Source organism: Trematomus bernacchii, unplaced genomic scaffold, assembly GCF_902827165.1.
Source record: "Trematomus bernacchii unplaced genomic scaffold, fTreBer1.1, whole genome shotgun sequence".
Classification (NCBI taxonomy): Eukaryota; Metazoa; Chordata; class Actinopteri; order Perciformes; family Nototheniidae; genus Trematomus; species Trematomus bernacchii.
This window is the reverse complement of record NW_022987564.1, coordinates 75903-99474: the sequence shown is the minus strand read 5'-3', so window position 1 is coordinate 99474 and position 23572 is coordinate 75903. Positions and strand designations below refer to the sequence as shown.

Below are 23572 nucleotides of genomic sequence, written 5' to 3'. Positions count from 1 at the left end.
GTGTAGAGTAATGTCGTCACGTAGGAGGCGGGGCTTAGACACACAGGTCTTCGCTGCGGACTGTTGTTGTTCTGAAGCTAAGCTAACGGAAGGTGTCCGGCAGCTGGAGACGTTAGCTCGGGTTAGCTGTGTGTTACTCGTGTTATCTCTGAGTATCCCGGGTTAGCTTTATCCCGGATCACGGTCCGGCTGGATGTCCTTGTTGTGGAGCAGGACGGGCTAGCTGTTAGCATGTTGTTAACGTTAGCCTCGTTAGCTGTTAGCTCTAGAAACAGCTGTTAGCAGCTTTCTCTCTGTTTCAGCTAGCTCTCCTATTACACTTTATATCCCGGGTTAATTTAGTTCAGTGATGGTGTATCCCGGGTTATTGTAACAGTTTATATCCCAGGTTACTTTAACAGTGAGGTGTTTTGTTACGGATGGAAATATCTCCGTGAGCTGAAGGTTGCTGTTAGCCTGAGCTAACGGAGTCTTTGTTTGCAGACGGTTAGCTGTTAGCTCACACGTAGCTCACTGTTAGCGGGTAGATTAAAGCAGATGCTAAATTAACAGATCGCTGTTTATCTGAGATGCAGCCATTAGCTGCTCGCTGACCTTCATCCTTCTGCTCACCTGTCTCACCTGCTCAGGGTGATGTCGGCCCTCAGTGCAGGCTGCAGGCTGCAGACTGTGCTCTATCTGCTCTCTCTCTCAGGTGAGCCTCTCGACACTGAGACAAACCTCTCACATCCAACCGCTTATAGTAATAATGTGAGGGATTATTAATCAGCATAGATGCTAATGACTGTTAGCTCTGTGTGGGGTTATTGCAGTGGTGAATAACACTACTCTCTGAGATTAAAATCGTCATAATTGACCATTTATTATTATATTTTAATGTTATTATAGTGTTCTTAGAATAGTTTTCTATCTGTGTTTTTTATTTTTGTTTTACTTGGATGTATGCACCACGGCTCCAAGTGAAATTCCTCGTACGTGTCAACCTACCTGGTTATAAACCTGGTTCTGATGATTTAATTTAAATATATACTCCGGTGTGTTTCCCAGGATGCATTGCAGCGTCTCAGAGGAACGACAACGTGTACGTGTCGGGGATTTCTAGCGGTGAGGAACCCTCTCAGATATCACTCAGTTCTGATATAAACACACCTGTAGAGGGGGGGTGGTGTGTCACCGTTATCTAATGTACCTGTGACCTTTGACCCCCAGCCTGTGGAGAGGGGGCGGAGCTTCTGAGAGGCTCCAGCGGTGTCATCAGCAGCCCCGGCTGGCCAATCAGGTACCAGGAGAGACTGAACTGTAGCTGGATCATCAGAGGGAGACCAGGAGAGACTGTTACTGTCAGGTACTCTCTCTCTCACACACACACACACACACACACACACACACACACACACACACACACACACACACACACCCACACACTGTACCAGGAGAGACTGTTACTGTCAGGTACACACACACACACTGTCTCACAGACAGATACACACACACTGTACCAGGAGAGACTGTTACTGTCAGGTACACACACACACACACACACACACGCACACACACACACACTGTACCAGGAGAGACTGTTACTGTCAGGTACTCTCACACACAGTCACACACACACACCAGAGTTCCCGTTAGCCGGTAATTACCGGACAATGACCGGTAAAATATGCTGAAGTCCGGCAAATCTAAATCTCTCCGGTCAAAATGTCCGGTCAAAATAATTTTCCCTTAGCGCAATACCGCATCAGTTGCGCCACTTATGTGACAGACAAGAATAGTATGTGACAGACAAAAGAGTATGTGACAGACAAAAATTGTCAATTCTAATGTCTAACACTTAATGTGGAGAAAGAGATGTCCTGTATGGGTTGATTGTGCGTGATCTGTTGGTAATGCCTCGGGGTTCCGGTGGGCATGTAAACAAATGCATAATGCTGCGCTATACTTTGTGGCCTCATCCGGTTGCATAGCGACGCTTATTGTTTAGGTGTCTTTTAACAAGCAGGTAGTCATATCATTAGCTAGAACTAGCTAGATCTGATCGATATGGACATAAATGCGAGTAAAGTCTAATCTGACAGGAGAGAGAGATCGGCTGCTGCTGACGAGTCGACACGCAGCTCTGCATGATCCCCTGCAGCGGCGAGCAGAGCAAAACACACTTCAGGTTAGAAAATCACACGTAGCTATTTTAATTACCTCTCAAACTACCTAAACTAGTTATAGATATGTTTAGTTTTACTGTCGGGTCACTCATTACTGGATCCGCGAGCTGCATGATACTGACGGGCTGTCAGGAGAAGGAGAGAGCGCTCCGTTTATTATTCCCGCGTTTTTGTAAATTACTGTACACTTTTGAATAATGTAGTTAATCTACTATAATTAGTTTGTTTAATGTCGAATCATATCAATTTGTTTTAAAGCTCAATAAATAACAAAGAAGACCTTTAACCGGCACTTATCTAATTTTGTCCGGAAGATTTCAACTTTAACGGACATGTTGACCGGCAAAAAAATATTCTAACGGGAACTCTGACACACACACACGCACACACACACACACACACTGTACCAGGAGAGACTGTTACTGTCAGGTACTCTCTCACACACACACACAGACACACACACTCTACCAGGAGAGACTGTTACTGTCAGGTACACACACACACTAGGGATGCCAGCGATTTTTCGAATATTCGTTACGGTCTCCATAATCGAAAATTATTTTTTAAATCCGATTTTATTTATATATATTTTTATTATTATTTATGTTTTTCTTTTTTTTCCTGGCTTAGTTTCAACCAAAATATAGACTAATGCTAATAATAGTAATAGTATTAATAATTGTAAATGGCCATTGGTCACACCACCAGTTTGTTTTACTGTAAACTTGGAGGAAGCCGCAGGCTGCGCAGAGACTGTTACTGTCAGGTACTCTCACACACACAGACACACACACTCTACCAGGAGAGACTGTTACTGTCAGGTACTCACACACACACACACACACACACTCTACCAGAAGAGACTGTTACTGTCAGGTACTCACACACACACACCCACACACATTATACACTCCTAACATCCTCCTCTTCTTCTGTGGTAGCCTCCTAACCTGTTCTTCTTCTCTAGTTTCCTGGGCTGCAGTCGAATAGTCAGTGGGTGTTTCTCAATCGCGAGTACGCTTGCTTGGTAGCACATGTCTGCCGAGCATCTTGCTTCAGAAGCGAGGCAAGAATACTTCCTGGCATTCGGAAAACAAAGAGTGGAACACGCTAGCAAGTGTGCAGGTGTGCGTCATATGATAGGCCCCGCCTTACATCTTCCGCCACAGATTTGGGGAAATTGGTCCGTGCGCAAAGCATTGTGGGGATTTTAAGACCGCGGAGTCTACTCATGTGCAGCCTCGATATTTCTCCAAACGGAGTCCGCCGGGCTCGGTAGATTTCCAAGTATGCTGGAGATTGGAACAGTACTTCGGTGGCACTCGATGACGTAGTATGCTTGAAATAGTGGCTCTGAAGCAGCTTTACTCGACATTGAGAAACACCCAGTTTCTCTCAGGGACCTTCCTAACGGAGTGAAATGACCCGGAAGTACCTCAGTGGCCGCCATGATAAGAGCTGATTCTCTAGATCAGTGTTTCTCAAACTTTTTTTGCACCTCACCGTCACATTCCTGTCTATTCTTCGGACGAACTCAAAGTAATGGGCATACCTCCACCCCTCGAAAGTTATCGCTGACTCAGCCATGTTTATGCAGCACTGCACGTGGAGATGTGGACTCAAGTCGCGCAGATTACGTACTTATAAACCTGCGGCGGAAACCCCTCTTGTCTGTGTGATTATGACTGATTTTATAAAAGTAACGAAGTAACGCGTGTCGGGGCAATGTTAGTAACTGTAGTGTGATTACTGAATTATAAAAGTAACGCGTTACACTACTCCGTTACCGACAAAAGTAATATTATTAAAGTAACGTGTTACACCCAACTCTGCTCACGGACCACTAGGGAGCGCTCATGGACAACCAGTGGTCCGCGGACCACACTTTGAGAAACACTGCTCTAAATGATAGGAAAGGAGGTTTGAAACTTTGGTTGCGGTCCAATAGTCCGTTTCTCTTAGGAACCTTCCTAACGCACTTTTTCAGCTTGGGAGCTACTTTTAAAATGACCAAGTCAAAGTGATCTACCTACAGGGCCGCCCCTGCCCAAAGTCATGTGTTGAGGCCCTGTGTGTCGCGAGCGGGGGGGGGGTGCTAGTGGACTGCGAGCACCGGAACCTCGAAGCAGCGGAGAAACTGGTGCGCTTGCACTTATTGTGCCGCATTTGCGCTTCAAATGCGGAGGTGAGGCCCCCCTTAGACCCTTTCTTTAGTAGAATTGTATAAATTGGAAGGCTGGCTAGGTAATCAGCTCGCCGGTGATTTGCAGCTGGCGCGGTTGACCGCGCATGCGTGGTGAACTGCGTGTTAGAAAATATGAGATCTGAGACTGGCTTACCTGTACGTCAATCAAGTGGCAAATGCCATAGTAAGGATGGATGATAGGCTAACTTGTTTTTTTTTAATTTAACTTTTTATTTTAATTACATTTTTTATTTTTTTCAATGCCATGCGATCTACCAACACTACCTTCGATCGCGATCGACGTATTGGGCACCCCTGCTCTAGATGAAAAGAAAGGAGGTTTCAAACTTCCTTTATAACCTCCTTTAGCTTAGGAACCACTGGACCTCCCTAACCTAAAGGAGAGGAGAAAATGCTGCCCCACAATGCCTTGCAGCCGCAGCATTTGCCGTCACACAACAGTCGGCCGTTCACGGAAACAACCGATTATGAACGAGAAATGATATCATGAAAGTTACGGTGCTTATTAAGCATTTTAAAACGTATGTGGTAAGTTGCCAAAGTGCTTTGTTTTGAACGTTCATCAGTATTATAATCAAAAAGAGAAATATGAAAGTTTGTTTTTACTGAAATGATCAAATAAAGTCAACATTTCACAGTCTTTACTGAGCTGTGTGGGGTTTGTTCAACTTTTAAAAGATGTTTGAATGGTGATATACACAGTGATAGATGTTAAGGACTAACGTTTATAATAAATACATTTGTATTGATTTTAAGATCTTTTCATATAATCATATGTATTGGGATCATTTGTATTAATGTGGACCGGAGGGAGAGGGTGACGAGCATAAGTTTCACTTTCCTTTTTTATTTCAATTCCAACTTTGGTCATGAAGAATATGTTTCTCTGTTGTCCCCGTTCATAAAGCATAAAACAACAGCATCAGAGCACGGTGCAGAGTCTCTAGATGAGTTTACAGTAGTCCCTCGTTCTTATTCTACATCCATGTTGTAGTCCGCTGTATAGAAAACTAGTTTCCATTAGGGCTGTGAGATTATGGCAAAAATCATAATCACGATTATTTTGGTCAATAATTGATATCACGATTATTAAATACGATTATTCATTGACTTTGAAAACATCCATTCATATATAAATATGATAAATACAAATAAATTAGACTAAAATAAATTAGATCAAATATGTTGCAGCGCACTGTCACAACCAAGCAAAGCAAAATAATCGTTTTTTTCGATTATGTTGTTTTCGTAATTGTGGCAGGCCAAAATCGTAATTGCGATTAAAATACGATTAATTGCACAGCCCTAGTTTCCATAGTTTCCCCACAGCAGCAGACGCACATTTATGACGTCCGCTGGCGCATCATAAACACGTTGGATAGTGAAAGTGCAGTCGGATTCTCAAAAGTAACGCAGTCTCTTCTCCTAAGTCCTTTTGAATTCTCCTATCCACTATCCCTTAACCCCGTGACGTTTCACTCAGTGGAGAGGAGAAGACGAGAGGAGCTGATTTTTGGACTATTCGACCCCAACCTTGCAATCCTCCTAACCTCTTCTTCTTCTGTGGTAGCCTCCTAACCTCTTCTTCTTCTGTGGTAGCCTCCTAACATCCTCTTCTTCTCTAGTTTCCAGGACTTTGACCTGCAGTCCTCCCACCGCTGCTCGTCTGATTGGCTGTCGGTGGGAAGTTTCAGGTCTCTGGAGGGTCTGAAGGTCTGTGGCTCCTCTCTGCCGCCCCCCTTCATCTCAACCCAGGACCAGGTCTGGATCCACTTCATCTCCAACAGAGACTCTGACACTGGGAAGGGCTTCAGACTGAGCTACGTCACTGGTGAGGGGATCTGGATTATATGAGATCTGGATTATATGAGATCTGGGTTATGGTAGATCTGGGTTATATGAGATCTGGTTTATAGATGTTGATCTCCCCTCAGGTTCCCTCTCGGCACCAGGATGTGATGTGGACCAGTTCCACTGCTCTAATGGGAAGTGCGTCCCTGACTGGTGGCGCTGTAACTCGATGGATGAATGTGGAGACAACTCAGACGAGGAGCTGTGCCTCGACTCCCCCCTCTCCTTCACCCCCTGCGGCCTGCACCAGTTCCCCTGCCTGTCCAGGTACACCCGCATCTATACCTGCCTGCCCCACAGCCTGCGCTGCGACGGGACCATAGACTGCCAGGTAACCCCACCTGTAGACACTATGACACACACACCTGTAGACACTATGACACACACACCTGTAGTAGGGATGCCAGCGATTATTCGATTATTCGAATATTCGTTATTGTCTCCATAATCGAAGATTATTTTTAAAAATCGATTTTATTTATATATTTTTTTATTAATATTTATGTTTTTCTTTTTTTTCCTGGTTTGGTTTCAACCAAAATATAGACTAATGCTAATAATAGTAATAGTATTAATAATTGTAAATGACCATTGATCACACCACCAGTTTGTTTTACTGTAAACTTGGAGGAAGCCAGCAGCGCAGAGCTACACACCGACCCCGCCCCCCCCCCTCTCCCCCCCCCCCCTCTCCGTCACACGTGCGATTGATTTATTGGCGACAGAACAGTGAGAACACAACTACACAACTAAAGATGAACAGAGCGGCACGTCCACAGAATAGTTAATAAAAGAAAATACTTTTTTTTTTTTTTCTCCCGCGGGGGGGGGGGGGGGGGGTGTCGAATAATCGATTAATATTCGCCAGGGCTGTCCGATTTTCGATTTTAATCATGGTCAGTTTCTGGCATCCCTACCCTGTAGACACTATGACACACCTGTAGACACTATGACACACAGACCTGCAGACACTATGACACACACACCTGTAGACACTATGACACACAAACCTGTAGACACTATGACCCACCTGTAGACACTATGACACACCTGTAGACACTATGACACACACACCTGTAGACACTATGACACACCTGTAGACACTATGACACACCTGTAGACACTATGACACACACACCTGTAGACACTATGACACACACACCTGTAGACACTATGACACACGCACCTGTAGACACTATGACACACACACCTGTAGACACTTTGACACAGACACCAGTGTTTCCCCTAGGTTTACTGCTTTGGGGGGGTGCTGCCTGAGAGGGGGGGGGGGGGGGGTGGCATTGGGATATATATTTTTTAAATCCTCTGGAGCAGAGAGAGCAGCTGTGGATTATTGTTATTGATTAACATCAGTGTTTCTTTGGGTCACAAACACTAAACTCACAACTTAAAATGAAAGCATTTAGTTTATTTAATAAAAGAGCACATGTTCAATGTGAAAAGTGACAGTAGATATAGATTAGTTGCAATTTGGTGCTATATATATATATTTTAGGGGGGCTCCGTTGGCGGGGCTCCGTTGGCGGGACAATGGTAGGGGAAACACTGGACACTATGACACACAACACTGACACACACCTGTAGACACTATGACACACACACCTGTAGACACTATGACACACACACCCGTAGACACTGACACACACACCCGTAGACACTATGGCACACACCCGTAGACACTATGGCACACACACCTGTAGACACTATGGCACACACACCCGTAGACACTATGACACACACACCCGTAGACACTATGGCACACACACCTGTAGACACTATGACACACCCCTGTAGACACTATGACACACACCTGTAGACACTATGACACACACCTGTAGACACTATGACACACCCCTGTAGACACTGACACACCCCTGTAGACACTATGACACACACCTGTAGACACTGACACACACCTGTAGACACTATGACACACATACCTGTAAACACTGTGTGTGTGTGTGTGTGTGTGTGTGTGTGTGTGTGTGTGTGTGTGTGTGTGTGTGTGTGTGTGTGTGTGTGTGTGTGTGTGTGTGTGTGTGTGTGTGTGTGTGTGTGTGTGTGTGTGTGTGTGTGTGTGTGTGTGTGTGTGTGTTGTGTGTGTGTGTGTGGTGTGTGTGTGTGTGTGTGTGGTGTGTGTGTGTGTGTGTGTGTGTGTGTGTGTGTGTGTGTGTGTGTGTGTGTGTGTGTGTGTGTGTGTGTGTGTGTGTGTGTGTGTGTGTGTGTGTGTGTGTGTGTGTGTGTAGGATCTGGGGGACGAGATAGACTGTGAGGTTCCGTCCTGTGGAGAGAGACTCAGGAACTTCTACGGTTCCTTCAGCTCCCCCAACTACCCCGACTTCTACCCACCTGGCAGCAACTGCTCTTGGACCATCGACACGGGGGACCCCCGCAAGGTGAGACCTTCCCCACCCTGACTCACCCCTTAACCTGTTCAACCCGGAGGCCCCCGCCCGTTTTTTTTCACGAAACTGTGTCAGGGCTTCTTAACATTTAAAAACCTATTAATGTGTCATACCCACTTAACGGGAAGAAACGCAGCGAACTGACGATACGAACCATTTTTACCGAAACAAAACACAAGTCTCACAAGAAGCGTCAAAATGAGCCCTGAGCGAAAAAATGCTAACACACTTAGCACATAACTCTACCCTTATTACATATCAGATCTGCACAGACAAGATATCGATTAGCAAGCTGATATTCCACAGATTCTAGGGGTATAAGTATCATCACTGAGCGATCAGAACTCGCGACAGGGGAAGCAAACACAGACATCACAACACAGAGCTTTACGGAGCAAAAACGGGACATTGTCTTACCGTTGCTGTGTTCTGATCAAAAGTTGTGTTCAATGGCATTAAAACGATAAAAACGCTGCTGAAGGTTAATCCAATGTCTCCGTCACTTTGAAATGATTACTGATAATCCATCGTCATATTTATGGCAAAAACTGAGTTTTCATATATAGCTATTATGAGAGCTACGAGAGTGTATGACAGCTTCCGGTTTTGGGCATGTTGGCTACGCATCACTCTATTCACCAATGGGTAATGTTTAGATGGATTTTAGGAACTTCCCCTCGATTCCATTGGCTCTAACGGTTCAAAAGAGATGTCAATCATCAAAATCGACCGTGGGGTTCCAGATATATGGAAAATGACCCCAGAGGTGCGTTTTTTTTCTAAATCTTTCTAAAAAGGTCAAATGTCACTTGTTTTGCATTAATCTTAATACAGGGTACTTATTATATGTTATAGTTTGGATTCCTAAAGCTTTTTGTCTACTATCCCATCATTCAAGGGTGGTTTTCACTATAAGTGTACTGTCTATCTCCCGACAGTATGGGTGAAATCAGGATGAACGGAAACAACTCCTAGTTTTGATAATTTAATCAAATCCAAATAGGTTGTTAACCTTAGAAGAAAAAGGACAACAACAATACAACAATTAGGATCACACATATCCCATACACATTAAATCACATTCAATATAATAATCACACTTACTAGTGGCCTCTCCTGATTCCTCAATCTCAATGACGTTAATTTATTTATCCCCTCTATTTATAACACATCAATAAACCCCGCGAATCTCCACCCAGATTTAAAGTCACACTCACATAACCCATTAATTGAACCCTCATACACCCAGCACAAACCATGAGTTTACAGCACACCTCCCACTTGGCCTCCTGGTCGGATGACCCAAGGAGGCCACCAACCTAAATAACTTTGCTCTGGTGGTGGTGTCTGAGGAGGTTCCTTCTTCTTAGTTCTCCACTTCGGAATCTTCAACGACCCCGAAGCCAGGTCCCCCCGCAGAGGCACAGGTTTGACTTTTCTGTTGTCCAGGACTCTTGCCTCCCACTTTGCTTGACCCGCCGCTCAGCCTCTTCTAGTCAGCCATTTCTCTGCAGCTCGTCGGACCCATGCGACCACTCCACATAGCCTAGCCAGACTGCTGAACCTCTCTGGTTTCACCAGGTTCACAACAGCAATGCTCAGAAACTTTCCTTCCGGTCTTCTCTCTGTCAAGACTGAAGCTTCTTCCCTTTCTGAGGTTTCTGGGGATCCGCCAACCTTAACTAGGGACTCCTCAGCCTCTGTGTCCTTTCCACTGGTGTCGTCATGGATAGGGGTTTTGCTTGACTTGGCTCTGGTGAGTATTGCAGAGAATGCCTTTCTTTGAAGCTTGCCCACACTCTCTCTGGCACCAGTTGCCACCTCCGCGGCCGACTTCATGGGCCATTCTTCTAGCGGCCTCACCAGGAACTCTGGTCCCCTCTGCCACTCTGAGCCCTCTCCCAGGTCTTCAGGAGTTGCTCCTCTTGTTACGATGTTGGCGATGTTAAATGGCCCTGGGATCCACCACCAGTCAGTTACTGGTCCGGCCTTCTGGATCTCGCCGACCCTGTTTGCGAAGAAAGTCTGATACCCGTAGCTCTCTCGCTGGATGGCTCCCAGGACCGTTTGACTGTCAACAAAGTGGAACCAGCGCTCCACCTCCAACCGGCCGTGCTTCTGCAAATACCCTTTTAATCGAGCTGCAAAGACTGCACCGCACATCTCAGCTTTGACTACGTCTCCCTTTTGGTCGAGAGGTGTTAGCTTGGCCTTTGACTCCACCAACCTGACCTCTGGCTCTGCTACTGCTCCAGCTTGGACCTGCTCCGCAGTCCTCTGCCTCCCACTTTGGCCTGACCTGACCCATGGTTTGAGGGAGGAGCCTCCGGCGCTCAGGATCTCTTCTACCCCCTCTGTGATTTCCTCCAGTCTCTTTGGGTCATTGTGGGACGTTAAGATATCGTCCACATAACTCCTCCTCCAGGACCCTGAGATCTTCCACCATGTGCGCGAAACTGGGCAGCCGAGCAGTCTCCCTCATCGCCAACTGTGCGATGCACCCAGCGGGTCGGTCGCCAATATTTACCCTGGTCATGGCGTACTCACCGATGTCCTCTTCTGGGGTGTCTCTCCAGAGGAACCTGTGCAGGTGGACTTCGCGCTCTTTTAGCCAGAATGAGTAGTACATATTTCGGATGTCTCCTAGGACTGCATGCTCTCCCGCCCTGAATCGGAGTAAGACCGATCTGATAGGGTTCAGCACATCTGGCCCCTTAAGCAGAAGGTCGTTCATGCTGACCCTCCTGAACTGTTGACTGCTGTTTCAGACCAGTCTCACTGGTGTCGTCACTGAGTGGGGCTTCGGCACGACCATGTGCCTCACGTACCACACTGGTCCTCTCCAGCCGTCTATCATCTCCGTGGTGAGTTTTACTGCCGCGCCTCTCTCCACCATCTCGTGAATCTGACCTTTGTAGGCGGACTGCCACTCAGTTTCCTTCCTGAGCTGCTTCTCTGTTTTCAGGACGGTGGCCTCCACTCCTCTTCTGTTGTTTGGAAGTGAGGCTGGGTCCTCGGTCCATGGGTAAGATGCGTCCCAGTGCGGAGTCAGGCAGTGTTCATCTTTGGCCATGTAGGACATGGATCTCAGGACTCTCGACTACTTCTCTGTACTCCACAGCAGCTGTCCTCATCGAGCGAGCGAACTTTTACATTCTCGAACAGACTGGGATGTGCTCCGCCCACGGTTTTACCCAGTGGGCCCTCCCATAAGACGAGGTCTCCAACTATCCTCAGTCTTTGTGGAGCGAGTCTCCCCTCTCTGTGACTGATGAGAAGTTCGACATGGTCTGGTCTCTTCAGTTCGTCCGTTGCAACCTCTGGAAAGAACCTCTTTAGCTGTTCAGGTCTGACGCTCCGATGCACTTTAGCGATCTCCTCTAGGCCATAACAAACCAGCTTGTGAGCCCTCACAGTACCTTTGGGGGTCTTGACTCTTACTCGCAGGAGGTACCTCTTCGTCTTGACTGTCACGGTCATTCCTCCAACTCCATGCACGACCAGAGTGACTTCTTCTCTGCTCAGACCGAGCCTGTCAGCCGCTACATGAGTGATGTAGTTGGTGTCTGATGCGAGGTCAATCAGAGCTCCGATCTTCTGCCCCGCGTTGGCAGTGACTTCCAACAGCATCATGATGACGGGGTGCTCGGTCAGTCTATTCTTCTCCAGAAGTCCACCTTCATCCTTCCTAGCGCTCCTTGTCACTGAAGTCTTGTTGCTGTCACTGAAAGCTTTCTTGATCTCCGCCGCCGCCTCTGGGGAACATTTGGACAAGGCTAGCTTTTGTTCTTCTGTTAGCTCCCTTACCCTCTCGCTGCCTTTTCCAAGTTTCCCCTTTGGTAGCTGTTCCCATTTTGGACAGAGGAGGTAGTGGTGGTCCGAGGAGGTCCCCTCTTGCCAGTCTTCCCTGTTGCAGAGGAACCTGTCTGTGCACTCTTCTACCACGTCGTGACATCCAAGACAAACGTGGCATGCTCCTACCTTCTTCACAGCAGTGTTTCTCTCAGCCAAGCCAAACCCCTTGAACTTCTTGCAGAAGAATAACTTGTTATTGTGTTTCTCCTCTCCACACACGACGCACTCACCTTCTGGAGTGTCCCTTCTGGTGGCTTTTGTGTAGGCATACTTTCTCTCGAACCTGTTTTGCGGCTTTTCCATTTTCTCAGATGTCTCTGTTATTTTCAGTTGTTCCAAGCTCTCTAGAATTTATTCTTGCTCCTTCAGGAACTTCAGAAGCGCATTGAAATGGTTGACCGGGGTGACACTGTTTTCTGGCTTAGCCTTGAAGATGACCCACTCTCGCTTCACCTGGTCGGGCAGCTTGCTTTCTATAGACCTATTCATCAGCGGGTGGTTGATGGCTCCAGGGTTCCCGAGGTCTGTGAGGTCTGCCAAAGCCTTTTCCGCAGCTTGGATGAGGTCTATCACCTTCCTCGGCTGGTCTCCTTTCACAGCTGGTGTCTTCTCCAGTTCTGCGACGATCTGCAGTGCAATCGTGGACCTGTTTCCGTAACGGTTCTCCAGTACTCTGAACATGTCTTCGACTGTACTGTAGCTGGCCAACTTGACATCATTTTTTACCTTCTCTTCCATGCAGTCTAGAAGCTGGAACTGCTTGACTTCAGGCGACCCGGACGGTTCTCCCTGCTTCTGCAAAGATTCCCAGTCCTTTTTCCAGCGGTGAAACTCCCTCTTAGGCTTACCGGCTTGAGTCGTATCTTTGATATCGCTCCCATCGGGTTGTCTCTGGGTTCCGTGCCTGCCACGCCAGTAGTGTGCGCCTCTTCCACTGCTTTATGCTGCGCTTTCATGAGGTCAAACCGTGCTTCTTCTGCTGCAATCTGAGCCTCGGCCAATTTAGAGCGTTAGGCCTGGTCTTGCCTTAGCTGAACCAGGGCGAACTGGGCGCGCTCATCCTCTGCTGCAATGCGTGCTTCCTCTGCAGCAATTTGAATCTCGGCGAGCTTCGCACGTTGGGTCTCGGCTAACTTGGTGCGCTCATCCTCTGCTGCGGTGCGTGCCAACTCTGCTGCGGTGCGTGCCAACTCTGCTGCACCGCATGCTTTGTTAAACTCAGCTTCCTTTTGACGCTTGAGTGCGTTTTTCCTTGTCTCCAGCTGGCGCACTATCTCTTCCACATCTTTTCTAGCAGTCACAGGAGCCCATCCCCTCCAGGTGCTGTGCACTTCCTTTAATTCCTTAATGAGTATTTCTAAATGTTTAAGCTGCTTTTCGTAATTCTCATAGCTCACCAGGTCAATTTGTGTCGCTTCTGCCTCCTCATAGACCTTTTCAGCTTCCCCGATGGCAAACATCACTTTCTTTTCTCCATGCCTAGACCAAAGGTTTGCTTTAATCACTTCACTGACCTCTTCAAGCCTTTGGCTGGTCTCTCCATCCGTCTTTTCCACGTCTGCCCTCAGCTCTTCTGGTTCTTGGTCCTCGTTGCTATCAGCGTTCAGAATGAATTTCATCAGGTATTCACTGTTAGCCTCTGTGACTTTGGTGGCGGCCTTGTGGACTTCACTATATTCTTTCATCAACTCCTCCTCTAACATAGTGTTCACCGTCTTTGTTACTGAGTTCACCTTACGACCTAGAGCCACCTTCGCCCTCGTCCGCAGGTCTTTCAGATGCTTCACTGTTTCCTCCCCCTTAATCATCTCTCTGAATTTAAGGTTGAGTTTAGCTCAATCTGTCTTGTCCTGGCCAGTGTTAATTTCGTCAACGAAAACTATGACGAAAAATGTTCGTCAACGACCTTTTTTACACGACTAAGACGAGACGATGACGAGCTAAAAATAGATTCTTGATAACGAAAACTGACCAAAAATGTATATTTAGTTTTCGTTGACGAGACGAGATGGGACTAAGGTGTTAATGGTGGACTATCGGACATTCAAAATGCAGGGTATTTCCCCCCAATTGTCCGTCTTGTCTGTCAAAATGCATCTTACATTTCTAACTTGCAATATCATTATTTCCGCTCTCTTCACTCCAGAAGAGCGATCTCCCTGTCTCTCTCTGTGTGCGGGGGGCGGGGCCTCACAGACACGCTGCAGCGGCACACAGAGATCTGCCGGGGACGGAGCGTTCAGAAGTATAGAGACACTCTACAAGGCTCGATGTGGACAAAGCTCGTTTGCCATTAGTGTTTACGCGTAAGCGTGTTGACACGAGTAGAGTAGTCTGTCCAAACAGCCGGCCAAAAGGCGTCATATTCAGTCAAAGAAATGCACAATTTTCGACTTCCTTAAAGTGGACCTATCATGCTATATTTGAATAATATAGTGTAGGACCATACCTATATAAGGCATATTTATACTTTTTTTTTTCAAAATACCAAACAGATCATGCATATTAGCCATGCCTCATTTTGCTCAATTTGACATTTTTTAGCTCTGTTTTTGCAAGGGCAGATTCTGTGAGAACAGCACCATCTACAGGCCTGGCATATGTACTACAGCGTCTCCAGCGCTTTCAAATGGCAATGGCCGTGGCTGTCTCCTCCTGATTGGTGGAGTTGGCCCAATAGCCGTAGCGCCACTGTCCTGACGTCAGGACAGTGTTCAAATCTGCATCAGTTTTTATCAGATCCGTTGCAGCCCCTTTTTTAGAGATTTGGGTATGGAGGAAAATAGAGAGGGTTGTGTTTTCTGACACTTGGTGAGTTCCCTGGAACACCGGGGACACATAGTCATGTATAAAAGACGTACGAAAGTGCATTTTGCATGATAGGTCCCCTTTAACTTGTGGCTCTGTTGCCCCAATTACGAGTAACGTTATCACATCAGGTGTGCAGAGGTGGGAGAAGTACTCAGATCTTGTAGTTAAGTAAAAAAAATACCATAGTGTAGGAAGAGTTCCTCAAATAAAAGTATGATCATCAAAATATAGTGAAAGTAGCGACAGTAAAAGTAGTCATTGTGCAGATTGGTCCATTTCAGAATAATATATATGATATGTTTTATAATGATTGATCATGAAAGTGTTCTCAAAGCTGGTAAAGGTGCAGCTAGTTTGAATGACTTTGTATACTGCAGGGTAGCTTGTGAATTTACTCCAGGTGGAACTGAAGTCTGATTTAACACTTGATTATATTTCACATCATTCATCCAGATCTGTAAAGTAACTAAAGGTATTAAATACATGTAGTGGAGTAGAAGTACACGATTTATCTCTGAACTGTAGTGGAGTAGAAGTACAAAGTAGCAAAACATTGAAATACTCCAGTAAAGTACAAGTACCCTCAACATTATACTCAAGTACAGTACAATATAATAACATAATTATATATATTTCATTTATTTCACATTTAAATAAAGCAATTAATTCGGTTAACAATTTGTTAGTTTTTCCCTTTAAAAAATAACAAAAAGTAAATACAAGAATACCGTTAAAGTACCGGATCGATAATCAGTATCGATAAGACTAGTAGTACTGTAAAAAACCTTAACGATACCCATCCCTAGATATTACAGTAAAGTGTTAAGAGAGTGAAATGTTGCTTTACGAATTTCAACACTTGATGCTGTCACCTTGATTCCAATTTCAGATACCTGTTTTTGCCTAACTGAATTGGTTTAAAGAGAGAAAACATTTTGACAAAAAGTTGACTAAAATGTAATTTTTCATCGACTAAAACTAGACTAAAACGTTTTGAGTTTTCGTCGACTAAAACTAGACTAAAACTATGAAGTATAGAAATGACTAAAATGTGACTAAAACTAATAACTCACCCCTTAACCCCCCGCAAGGTGAGACCTTACTCACCCTAACTCACCCCTTACCCCCCGCAAGGTGAAACATTCCTCACCCTTACTCACCCTTACCCCCCGCAAGGTGAGACCTTACTCACCCTAACTCACCCCTTAACCCCCGCAAGGGGAGACATTCCTCACCCTTACTCCCCCTTACCCCCCGCAAGGTGATACCTTACTCACCCTTAACCCATGCAAGGTTAGACCATCACTCACCCCCTGAACCTCACCCGTTAGAGGACCATCACTCACCCCCTGAACCTCACCCGTTAGAGGACCCTCACTCACCCCCTCTCCCCCCAGGTGGTCCTGAGGTTCATGGACTTTAAGCTGGACGGGACGGGGTACGGAGATTACGTGAAGGTGTACGACGGTCTGGAGGAGAACCCTCGCCGCCTGCTGCGCGTTCTGACCGCCTTCGACTCCCGGGCGCCGGTCGCCGTGGTTTCCTCCTCCGGTCAGCTGCGCATCCACTTCTACGCCGACAAGATCAACGCCGCCAGAGGCTTCAACGCTACCTACCAGGTGAGTCCCTTTACCTCCCAGGGGAGTCCCTTTACCTGCCAGGGGAGTCCCTTTACCTGCCAGGGGAGTCCCTTTACCTGCCAGGGGAGTCCCTTTACCTGCCAGGGGAGTCCCTTTACCACCTGCCAGGTGAGTCCCTTTACCTGCCAGGGGAGTCCCTTTACCTGCCAGGAGAGTCCCTTTACCTGCCATGGGAGTCCCTTTACCACCTGCCATGGGAGTCCCTTTACCACCTGCCAGGTGAGTCCCTTTACCACCTGCCAGGTGAGTCCCTTTACCACCTGCCAGGGGAGTCCCTTTACCACCTGCCAGGGGAGTCCCTTTACCACCTGCCAGGGGAGTCCCTTTACCACCTGCCAGGGGAGTCCCTTTACCACCTGCCAGGGGAGTCCCTTTACCACCTGCCAGGTCAGTCCCTTTACCTGCCAGGGGAGTCCCTTTACGTGCCAGGGGAGTCCCTTTACCTGCCAGTGGAGTCCCTTTACCACCTGCCAGTGGAGTCCCTTTACCACCTGCCAGGTGAGTCCCTTTACCTGCCAGGTGAGTCCCTTTACCACCTGCCAGGGGAGTCCCTTTACCTGCCAGTGGAGTCCCTTTACCACCTGCCAGTGGAGTCCCTTTACCACCTGCCAGGGGAGTCCCTTTACCACCTGCCAGGTCAGTCCCTTTACCACCTGCCAGGTGAGTCCCTTTACCACCTGCCAGTGGAGTCCCTTTACCACCTGCCAGGGGAGTCCCTTTACCACCTGCCAGGGGAGTCCCTTTACCACTTGCCAGGTCAGTCCCTTTACCTGCCAGGGGAGTGTATTTAAGGTGGACTGTCTCTGATGAACCCCTCTCTGTATTAAAGGTGGACTGTCTCTGATGAACCCCTCTGTGTTTAAGGTGGACTGTCTCTGATGAACCCCTCTCTGTATTTAAGGTGGACTGTCTCTGATGAGCCCCTCTCTGTATTTAAGGTGGACTGTCTCTGATGAGCCCCTCTCTGTATTTAAGGTGGACTGTTTCTGATGAACCCCTCTGTGTTTAAGGTGGACTGTCTCTGATGAATCCCTCTCTGTATTTAAGGTGGACTGTCTCTGATGAACCCCTCTGTGTTTAAGGTGGACTGTCTCTGATGAACCCCTCTCTGTATTAAAGGTGGACTGTCTCTGATGAACCCCTCTGTGTTTAAGGTGGACTGTCTCTGATGAGCCCCTCTGTGTTTAAGGTGGACTGTCTCTGATGAACCCCTCTCTGTATTTAAGGTGGACTGTGTCTGATGAGCCCCTCTCTGTATTTAAGGTGGACTGTCTCTGATGAGCCCCTCTCTGTATTTAAGGTGGACTGTCTCTGATGAACCCCTCTGTGTTTAAGGTGGACTGTCTCTGATGAATCCCTCTCTGTATTTAAAGTGGACTGTCTCTGATGAGCCCCTCTGTGTTTAAGGTGGACTGTCGCTGATGAACCCCTCTCTGTATTTAAGGTGGACTGTCTCTGATGAACCCCTCTCTGTATTTAAGGTGGACTGTCTCTGATGAACCCCTCTGTGTTTAAGGTGGACTGTCTCTGATGAACCCCTCTCTGTATTTAAGGTGGACTGTCGCTGATGAACCCCTCTCTCTGTGTTTAAGGTGGACGGGTTCTGCCTGCCCTGGGAGGTTCCCTGCGGGGGGAACTGGGGATGCTACACTGAGCAGCAGCGCTGTGACGGTTACTGGCACTGTCCGAACGGACGGGACGAGCTGAACTGTTCTTCTTGTCAGGAGGATGAATTCCCCTGCTCCAGAAACGGAGCGTGTTACCCTCGATCGGACCGCTGCAACTACCAGAACCGCTGCCCCAATGGATCCGACGAGAAGAACTGCTTCTTCTGCCAGCCCGGGAACTTCCACTGCAAGGTAATGCAGCTGTTAACATGTTAGCCTGACTGAGTGTAAAATTAGTGCCTGAGAGATGTTAATGGAGCATTATATTTGTATTTGTGTGGAATCGAGCGGGGTGATTATCTTCTCTGTGTTTGATTTATTGTCTGCAGAATAACCGCTGTGTGTTTGAGTCGTGGGTGTGCGATGCGCAGGACGACTGTGGTGACGGCAGCGATGAGGAGAGCTGTCCAGTGATCGTTCCCACCAGAGTGATCACTGCTGCTGTCATCGGGAGTCTGATCTGCGGTCTGCTGCTCGTCATCGCGCTCGGCTGCACCTGCAAACTCTACTCGCTGCGCATGTTCGAACGCAGGTGAGATCTACACCTGCCTCTGATTGGTTGCTGCCAGCCGTGTGACCTCTGAACTCCCTCCCACCTGACATCCGGAATACTGACTCTCCCCATTTTCAAGTCACGTCTCTTCACATTGGCACATCCTCCCTGATCACATCACACGTCCTCTGCTTTTATTGATTGATTATATTGTTGTGTGTTTTGGACTTTTGTTTTGTGTTGTGTACCTTGTACGGCGACCTTGAGAGCCTTGAAAGGCGCCTTTATAAATACAATTTATTATTATTATTATTATTATTACTGGTCGTTAGGTGACCTGAGCCTTGTGATTGGTCGTTAGGGGACCTGAGCCTTGTGATTGGTCGTTAGGGGACCTGAGCCTTGTGATGCGTCGTTAGGGGACCTGAGCCTTGTGATGCGTCGTTAGGGGACCTGAGCCTTGTGATGCGTCGTTAGGGGACCTGAGCCTTGTGATTGGTCGTTAGGGGACCTGAGCCTTGTGATGCGTCGTTAGGGGACCTGAGCCTTGTGATTCATCGTTGCAGGTCCTTCGAGACGCAGCTGTCCAGGGTGGAGGCGGAGCTCCTGAGGAGGGAGGCCCCGCCCTCTTACGGTCAGCTGATAGCTCAGGGTCTGATCCCGCCGGTGGAGGACTTCCCAGTGTGCTCTGGGAACCAGGTACTGATCCCAGCTTATGATGTGATGTTCTAAGAGGTTCTAAAGACTAACGGTTCTCTCTGTTTCAGGCGTCGGTTCTGGAGAACCTGCGGCTGGCGGTCCGCTCTCAGCTGGGCTTCACCTCCCTGAGGCTGAACTCCTCCGGTCGCCATAGCAACCTGTGGCGCCGCCTGTTCACCTTCCCGCGGTCCCGACGCTCCGGATCTCTGGCGCTGGTTTCGGCTGACCTGGAGGACGGAGGCAGCTCCAACAGCTCCGACCTGCTGAGCCCCGACTCTGACCCCGAGACGGAGGGCGAGCGAGGGGGGTCGAGGGAGGGTGAGCGAGGGGGGGGGAGGGAAGGAGGGGGAGGGAGGGAGCGCGGGGCGGCGGGTGGTCCCGTGGCCCCCCTCCCTCAGAAGACCCCGCCATCAGCTGGTGTGGAGGCCGTGGTTTCCGTGACGACGTCTTTGCCCCCAGTCACCCTGACGCCGGTCTGTGCCCGGACCCGGGAGGCGGCGCCCCCTTCCAGCCCCGTCGCCGCGGTAACCTCTGGTCCTGATCCCGAGTGTCACGGCGACGCCCCGGAGGCCCCGCCCCCCTCCGCCCTGCAGCGATTGGCCCAGAACCTGAGCCGCCTCGCCCGCCGTCTGAGGACCGGCCCGCAGGACTGGACCAATCACAGCCCTCTGCGCCAGCTGGAGACAGGAAGGGGCGGAGCCGAGGCCGGCGAGCAGCGAAACAGAGAAGAAGAAGAAGACGTGGAGCTGCTGATCCCCGTCTCAGACTCTGACTCCGCCTCCTCCTCCTCATTGGACGTAAGGCAGCCGCTCCTGGAGCCACACCCCTCCTACAGCACAAGCCACGACCCCCACCATCACCGTGGTAACGTCGGGCCTTGTGAACACTGTGGGATTGTGCACACCGCCCTGATCCCAGACGCCTGCCGGGGGGGGAAGACGGAGAGCAGTGACGACGAGTTGCTGCTGCTCTGCTAACGGCTAACAGGCTAACTGATGTCCTACCAACAGCTAACATGCTAACTAAGAGCTAACGTGCTAACTGATGTCCTACCAACAGCTGACGTGCTGAATGCTAACATGGTACCTGGCTTCATTATATGCTAATTTACAGCTAACATGCCAACACTACAAATTGTTCCCTGAAACTACAACTAGCCAACATGCTAATGCATTGACTGAACTGCAACTAGCCAACATGCTAACTGTTTGCGTGGACTATGAACAGCCGGCAGGCTAACTTTAACCTGGACTAGAGCTACACCTGTTAGCATGTTAGCTGGATTGACGGTAGCTCTCAGAGATGTCGGTACGATGATGAAACTCTCCTGGTCCGTCCCTTAAGAAACTCCCCGCTTCCTGCTCGTTGGTACGACTGTAAACTGTGTCCTGACAGGAAGCTGTTGGACTCCTGGCCTGTGCAACTCTTTAAAAGGTCCCCCTTTGTTCTGTTGATCGGAACCGTGAGAATGACGAGGGTCATGTGACTAGTGCTGGTAGCTACAGTTAGCTGCTAACAGGCTAATCTAATGCTAACCCACAGAGCAGGGTTAGGTAATAATGTTTAAACTGGTGTGATACTGATCCACACTGACCGGTACTTAATCCCCCAGGTGACCCCCAGGCATACTTGCCAACCTTGAGACCTCAGAAATCGGGAGCATTTCCAAAACCCACCGCGGGGGGGGGGGGGTGGATCGCCGGAGCTGTATTAGATTAACATTAACATGCTTATTGTAGTTGTAAGTGCACTGCCTTGCGGCCTGTAGCACCATATGTGTGGGCTGGACCTGTATTTTACAGGAAAGGAGTGAGCAGAGGGTAGAATTGTCGATTCTTGTTCTGTTTGCTGTGACTATCTTCCTCACCCTCTCAGACTTTCAGTTGCGCGTGCTACGCTACCATGGAAACCAAACAATGGTGTAGCTGTATTAAAGTCCGAGTGGAAACAGTCCTGAGTAAATCTGATTTGGTCAGAAATCGGGAGAAATGCGGGAGAAATATGACCCCGGGAGGAAACCGGGAGAGGGCAATGAAATCGGGAGTCTCCCGCGAAAATCGGGAGGGTTGGCAAGTATGCCCCCAGGTGACCCCGGGTGTCCCGGTTCTACATAAACAATAAAATATATTAATAATAAAGACGTGTCATCATGCTAACAGCCACTGTATAAAGTCAAACTAATAAACAAACAGGAAGTACACAGAGTACACACTGCAGAGTACACACTACACTACAGAGTACACAGTGCAGAGTACACAGTGCAGAGTACACAGTGCAGAGTAAACAGATTACACACTGCAGAGTACACAGTGCAGTTCTGCCCTTCCCCCTGTATTTATGATGTGTTTCAGTTTTTGGTACTTGTGCGACTGAATATTTATTGTTATTATTCTGATGTTTGTGAATATGCGATTGTTGTTGTTGTTGTTGTGTAACTGTTTCTCTGCATGTGTGTGTTTTCTTTGTGAAGTTACAGATGTTACTGCACCGACATTAAAGTTTACCTTCATCTGTTTCTGTTTGTCTGATTCAGTAAAACCTCTGAAACACCTCAGAGACCGTTAGGACTCTTTAAAGTAGAGACTACATACTGATATACACCTGAACATCAGCAGGAGAGGACTCTTTAAAGTAGAGACACTACATACTGATATACACCTGAACATCAACAGGAGAGGACTCTTTAAAGTAGAGACACTACATACTGATATACACCTGGAAATCAGCAGGAGAGGACTCTTTAAAGTAGAGACACTACATACTGATATACACCTGAACATCAGCAGGAGAGGACTCTTTAAAGTAGAGACACTACATACTGATATACACCTGAACATCAGCAGGAGAGGACTCTTTAAAGTAGAGACACTACATACTGATATACACCTGAACATCAGCAGGATAGGACTCTTTAAAGTAGAGACACTACATACTGATATACACCTGAACATCAGCAGGAGAGGACTCTTTAAAGTAGAGACACTACATACTGATATACACCTGAACATCAGCAGGATAGGACTCTTTAAAGTAGAGACACTATATACTGATATACACCTGAATATCAGCAGGAGAGGACTCTTTAAAGGTTAAGGCACAAGAGAAGAGCTGATTGTGGATTACAGGAAGCAGCAGGGAGAGGGACACGCCCCCATCGCCATCAATGGGACTACGGTGGAGAGAGTCAAAAGCTTCAGGTTCCTTGGGGTCCACATCACTGAGGACCTGACATGGTCTCTTCACACCACCACCATCACCAAGAAAGCTCGACAGCGGCTCTTCTTCCTCCGCAGGTTGAGGAGGTTCAAAATGGACTCCAGGATACTCTGCAACTTCTACAGGTGCACGATAGAGAGTATCCTGACTGGCAGCATGACGGCCTGGTACGGCAGCTGCACCGACCTCGATCGTAACGGGCCGTCTCCACGGCAGCGTTAAAAAAATCTTGGAGGTGGGCGTATCTGAGGCTTGGGGATTGTTTTGCGATCAACCAATCACATGAATCTCCCGCCCGCGACATATGAAGCCAAAAAGCCCGAAGTAAACTGGATATAAACTCCCCAAAACAGGCGAAAACATACCACTGTCTCTGCCACCTCCCTCCATGCCTGGCTCCTCCGGTTTATATCCCGGTAGGTCTGGTCATAAAGCACCGGGTGATTGATTCGCTACCGCTAATTTCTCCTCCATGTTTTGGAATATGAGGAAATGACCTGCGGTCTGTCTCTCCCAGCATACACGGCCGTTTGATTGGCTAGA

The 23572-nt window shown here is 48.0% G+C and overlaps 1 protein-coding gene across 1 annotated transcript; it reads left to right on the top strand.

Moving 5' to 3' along the window:
- The first annotated feature begins 34 nt into the window (after window positions 1-34).
- lrp12 (low density lipoprotein receptor-related protein 12) lies at window positions 35-22328 on the top strand. Its single transcript, XM_034125325.1, has 11 exons — window positions 35-694; window positions 1048-1104; window positions 1210-1345; window positions 5997-6202; window positions 6306-6553; window positions 8490-8639; window positions 16712-16933; window positions 18547-18813; window positions 18951-19153; window positions 19681-19813; window positions 19882-22328. The coding sequence occupies exons 1-11, from the start codon at window positions 634-636 to the stop codon at window positions 20788-20790; spliced, it is 2592 nt and encodes an 863-aa protein (XP_033981216.1). The 5' UTR covers window positions 35-633; the 3' UTR covers window positions 20791-22328.
- Window positions 22329-23572: the final 1244 nt, after the last annotated feature.